Source organism: Rattus norvegicus, chromosome 4 (assembly GCF_036323735.1).
Source record: "Rattus norvegicus strain BN/NHsdMcwi chromosome 4, GRCr8, whole genome shotgun sequence".
Lineage (NCBI taxonomy): Eukaryota > Metazoa > Chordata > Mammalia > Rodentia > Muridae > Rattus > Rattus norvegicus.
Window position 1 is genome coordinate 84,251,925 of NC_086022.1, and position 5,635 is coordinate 84,257,559.

At 54.0% G+C, this 5,635-nt stretch overlaps 1 protein-coding gene across 1 annotated transcript in view; it reads right to left on the reverse strand.

Moving 5' to 3' along the window:
• Positions 1 to 856: 856 nt before the first annotated feature.
• Positions 857 to 5,635, reverse strand: part of Tril (TLR4 interactor with leucine-rich repeats) — a 4,846-nt gene continuing 67 nt past the window's right edge. The window contains exon 1 of the mRNA NM_001034010.2: positions 857 to 5,635. This exon is cut by the window's right edge and continues 67 nt beyond it. Within this exon, the coding sequence (NP_001029182.1) occupies positions 3,099 to 5,534 (2,436 nt within the window). The 5' untranslated portion in view covers positions 5,535 to 5,635 and the 3' untranslated portion in view covers positions 857 to 3,098.

Here is a 5,635-nt window from a genome sequence, read left to right on the forward strand (position 1 = left end):
ATGTATATGTATATATGTGTATGTATATATATATACATACACACATATATATATATATATAAATGGAGAGAGAGAAAGAGAGAGAGACAAAGAAAGAGAGACAAAGAGAGAAGCAGGAGTGAGTAACTACCAATAACCATGCCAATGTCCCTTTAAATGCTACCAGGGACAGCATTTTTTTTTTTTTGGTTCTTTTTTTCAGAGCTGGGGACCGAACCCAGGGCCTTGCGCTTCCTAGGCAAGCACTCTACCACTGAGCTAAATCCCCAACCAGGGACAGCATTTAACATAGTAGCAGGCCAATGGTGTTGGCCTTTGGTGAAAATCAGGTTGCCTTGACCACACCTTACCATCCTGCTTATCACCCGGCAGCTTCTGCCTGGCAGAAGCAGTCACCTATTGTGTGAGGTTTACTGTACAGCCCAGACCTGGCTGTGGCTTTGGAACTGAATTCTACAACTCATGTAAAGCGTATTCACATCCATCAGGAACTAACCACTTTACAAGCTCTGTGAAGGGGGTGGGAGCTCCTGTAATCTGTGTTCATGAAATCCAGAGGGCAGAGTTGTTAGGGAACCCGCTGGGAGACCAGGCCACCTTGCTGCCACCTGGTAGCATTTCACCCTGGGCTGCCCATTTGCTTTTAGAGTGGTGTTCACTGTCTCCTTACATATAAGCTCACACACACAACCATTTCTTTACGATTAAGCCCAAGCTCTCCTTGAAAAGGAAAAGAATCAAAGCCCCACAGACATCAAGTTTATGTCTCATTTACAAGAGTGAGCACCGCTGCTGTGAGGCTCACCCTGACATCTTTAACGTGCATCAAAATATTTGGAAGCTCCGACGAGGCATCTCCATTAGTATGTGGGTTTATTGACAATAACTGAATGTAACAACATATAACATTCATCCATGCCTCACTGAAAGACTTTTCGGTGAGACCGTCTTAAGTCCAGCCATTAAGCATTCCTGGTGACAGTCTACAGTTCGGAAAGGCAGATGGTAAACATAATCAGCGGTCTTTTCCAGACCTTCAACGGCTCTCACTTTTACACCGTGTAAATAAAACAGCTAAGGGATGCAACTGTGCTGTGCATGAAAAACTGTGAGTTCTTCAGGGGGTGCCAGATAGCCTCCAGGTTGAAAATAAGAGCACACAGCCCCACCTCCCACGTACCATACACTCTGGATCGAAAACAGGGCCTGGCAGCTGACACAGAATGACAGTCTACTTCCTGTGGTTTATTAAGTTTCGTCCCTGCAGATAAGACTGCCAGAAAAGCAGCTGTGGCTTAAGTGGTCTGGACATTTTACTCATCCTGGACATAAACAAAGACCGGCTCATTTAGACCCCCAGGTCCTCAGCAGCTGGGACAAAGCCAGCATGGCTCATGTAGGCCAAGCATAAAGAGTGATCGGGTTGAAGGGCCGTGGACTGTGATGGATTCCCTGAGTCATTGGGACCCTCAGGGGCCTGAGGCCTGAAACAGACGAGTCACTGTTAACCATAGCACCTTGAACTGGCTGACCTGCGTGGTACCCCACTGCCAATAAATCCTAAGCCACGGTGACGGTGCCACATGTACATCCTCTTAGCGAGTGAATGTGGACCACACACGAATTATTAATGTGAACCCAGCCACTACATTTAATCATAAACACGAACTTCATAAATATCAGAGAAGAAAAGTATCCCAAATAGCTAAGAGCACAAGTAAACAAATACAGGAGGCTAATCCTAAATTAAAAACAAAACATGAAAAAAGAAAAGAAATACTGCATCTACTACTAAAAGATAGGATTTAATAACACAGTAAAACAGTAAAACGGGCTATCAGAAGAATTAATTTGTAAAATACGTAATTATTTCACAGTGACAGTCGAGTGCTCATGATTTTCTGGGTTTAGTAGAAACACATATTCGCTACTGTGGTTTTTTTTTCTTCATTTTTCACATTTGTTCCCCAAAATTTCTTCTCCTGTTTTATTCCTTACAAAGAACGACAGTGGTCAGAGATTATAGGACTCACTCAGAGCCTCACAAGCGAGCTCCACCACTGAACTCGCCGCCCCTCCTCCCTCCCAAGCCTGACAATTTCTTTATGCTTATTGCCTACCCGTGCAACTCAGAAATAGGTGCTGTCAAGAAGGGGGTGGGGGGCACTGCTGAAATGTCGTGAGATGTAGGTCACATTCATCCCCATCTAGGCATGCTATCAGAAATGTGGTAAGCAAGCTGGAAGTCCCCGGTGCCCTAGGGAGTCACCGGTTACAGACACACATACATGTCGCATTTTTTTTAAAAATCAAATCTGGCACCCAATATTTCCCTGTGTAGATAAAAATAAAATTAAAACCACAGGTACAGGACTGGTGGAGACCTTTGAAATGCTGCCTTCTCCCAAGGACAATATCAGTTATCCAAAGGTCAGCAAAAGGTCATGTCCCGAACTAGAGAAACAGTAGAAGGGGGTCCGGTCCAATCAAAGGAGTCTTTGAGTTTATTGGTCAGTTTGTTAAATTCTCTTCATATTGTCTCAGGTAGCTTTTCCTTATTTAAACCTTAAGGCTTCTTAGGCGCTCTACCAGCCAACAGAAAAGGGCTCCCAGGTGAGATTGGTGTCTGTTTACCCTGCCCATCTTGGCAGAACCCACCAAATCCGTGGGGTCAGTGTCTGGACCCCCTTTGTGATGGTGGTAAGTCCCCTTTTTCTTAACTAGAAACAGAACTCAGTTTGCCTAGAGCATTTACACTAGAGTCTTCTGGTCATGCTGAGAGCATAAAGCAGCCTTTCTAGCTATGGTCAGCTGAAACGTCGCAGGAGCCATGCACTAAGTGTGTCAAGGCTTCCCACTTCTATGCCATTATTCATTTTTCCCCACTCTTGGGTTAGACCACCAAGAACCATCCATCTACACTGTGAGTACTGGGACGTGAAGGACGGCATCTAGATTCACTTCGAGTACCACTTGGCTTCAGCAAATGCACAAAAGGGAGAAAGAAACAGGTCTTAACAAAACTAGTTCTTCCTCTGAGAAGACACGGGGGTCACTGAGAGTGGCTCCCCAAGGCCTGTGAGATCCTGAGGCACTGCCTAGTCAGCAAATCTTTGCAAGAGGTGGTCCTCCCGCCTCAAGCTGCCACCGGTCCCACCACCGGAGCTGTCCATGAAGCGGTCGCAGGGGAACTCAATGAGGTCCGCCTCGCTGAGCGCGCACACGGTGGTGCGGGGACGGTGTGACTGGAAGCCTGAGAAGTCCGCGGACACACCAGTGCCCATGGAGCGCAGTGGCCGTCGGGTGGAGTACATGTGGCGAACGTGGACCGGGGCCCCTCCCTTCCGCCTGGCACGCAGCTTCCTCCTCAGCCATCGGGATCCCCAGGCCGCCAGTGCCAGGAGCACCAGCAGCGCGTTGATAGCCAGCAAGACCAAGGTCAGTAGCTGGTAGTCGACGCCACCTCTACCTCCTGCCTCCGGCAGGGTTACCAACCCTGCGCAGTGGTCTCGGGGGGCCACGGGGCAAACGCGACCCCCGAGCACGCCCTCCACGCACACTAGGTACGGGGTGTCTCCGCGCAGCTCGTGCAGCGTGGCCGAGTCGCTGCGTTCTGGCAGGTAGACGAAGCGCTGGAACTTGGGCTGCTGGCCAAAGCGATCGAAAAGCAGGCGGAAGCGTGCGCCGCCCTGCGGCCGGGGACTGCGATGCTCTCGAACGGCCCAGCGCACCGAGGCGCTGTTGGCGCTCACTGCCTCTACGGTCAGGTTGCATAGAATGAATTTATTGAAGTCACAGGGGTCAGACACCAGAGGTGGCAAGCCGACGCCACTATCGTACTGGACGGCACGCCCTTGCTGCTCTGAAGCGAGGCGCTGCTTTGCTGCGCGCTGCCAGCTGTCTCTGGCAGATGGTGTCCCAGAGGCGGGCTCAGACGTCGGGGTGGGCTCCGTCTGGGGGAGATTTGCTCGGGTGGGACGTCCTCGCTCTGGCTTCTCGTGCAGGTCCAAGGACTGTGGGGCAGAACCCGAAGCAGCAGCGGCAGAGGGGCTCTGATGCTGCAGGCCTGGACCCCGCCGGTTCAACCTTAATGCGCTGCGGTTGCCCACCAGCTCCTTGGCAGCCCCAGCCCAGGCCACTCCTGGTAGAAGTCTCCCCCGCTGCTGGGGCTGCGGCTGTGGCTGCAGTGGCAGCTCCTGCGCGAGACCTGCAGGGGGCGTCATCCCCTCCCCTGGCGCAGTGGATATCGGCCACTGCCTACTGCCTGCTGTAGGGGAAGGGGAGGGATCCACGCAAGACCCATTCTGCAGCAGTTGGTCATCCAGGTAATCCAGGTACTTGCCCCGCAGGGCCGGGGGGTGGCGACACTGCACGAAGACCGTAAGGAGGCGACCCTGAGAATGCCAGTTGCCCATCCAGCGTTTCAGACCCCGCAACCGGCAGTCGCAGGTCCAACCGTTGCCGTCTAGATCTAGCCGGTAGAGAGCCGGACTGGCGGCGAAGATGTCTCCAGAAAGGGCGCTGAGCGCATTGTCGCGCAGGCTGAGCTCACGTAGGCGGCCTTGGTGGCCAAAGGTGGCGGGATGCAGAGCAGAAAGCTCATTGCCGCTCAGATCTAGTGCTTCCAAGCTGTGCAGAGGCTCCAGTAGGGTCAGGGGCAGCTGGTTCAGCCGGTTGCCTTCCAGGCGCAGCTCACGCAGGGCCTCCAGCCCCCAGAAGGCCTCTGGGGCGAGGTGGGTGAGCTGGTTGCCGCTGAGGGAGAGCAGGCCTAGGCGTGGCAGGTGCTGGAAGACGCGGGGGCCTAGGTGCTGCAGGCTGTTGGCAGAGAGGATGAGAGTAGAGAGGGAGCGCAGAGGGACAAAGGTGGCCGCGTGCCGCAGAGAGGGTTGCAGCTCGTTGGCAGAGAGATTGAGGAATCGAAGCTTACCCAGCTGGGTGAAGGCGTTCTTGCCCAAAAAGCGGATCCGGTTAGCCTCCAGATGTAGGTAGAGCAGGTTGCCCAAAGGAGCGAAGACCGCGTCCGGCAGCGCTCCCAGCACGTTCCCGTCCAGCCGTAGCTTGACTAGACTCTCCAGGCCCTCGAAGGAGCCGCGACTCAGGCGTCCAATCTCGTTACCGTTGGCGTAAAGGATGCGCAATTTGCGCAGCGGGGCCAACGTGCCAGGAGCGAGCGCCTGCAAGAGGTTGTTCCCCAGGTACAGCTCCTCTAGTCTGGAGAGCTTCTCGAAGGTCTTGGGGTGGAGAGAGCGGATCTGGTTGTACTGCAGATCCAGCCGTCTGAGCTGCCCCAGGCGATGGAAGTCGAAGGCGGTGATGTTGGTGATGAAGTTGCCGCCTAGGCTGTAGGTGAGCACGTCCTGGGGACTAGGCAGCGAGCTGGTCTTGGGCACCGCGCGAAGCCCCCTGTTGGTGCACAGGAGATGCTGGGGGTGCTGGCAGTCGCAGCGCTCCGGACACACCGACTCGGCCCGCGGCGGGAAAGCCAGGCAGCCGCACACCACGAGCCAGAAGCGCACGGCGCCCACACCCTCCATCGCCGCCCGCCCAGCGCGCTGCGGCCGGATCGTCCTCTGGGCCGGCCGTCTCTGTGTCTCCTCTGCATTCCCCTCGGCCGGGCCTGCGTCGCTAAAAAGGC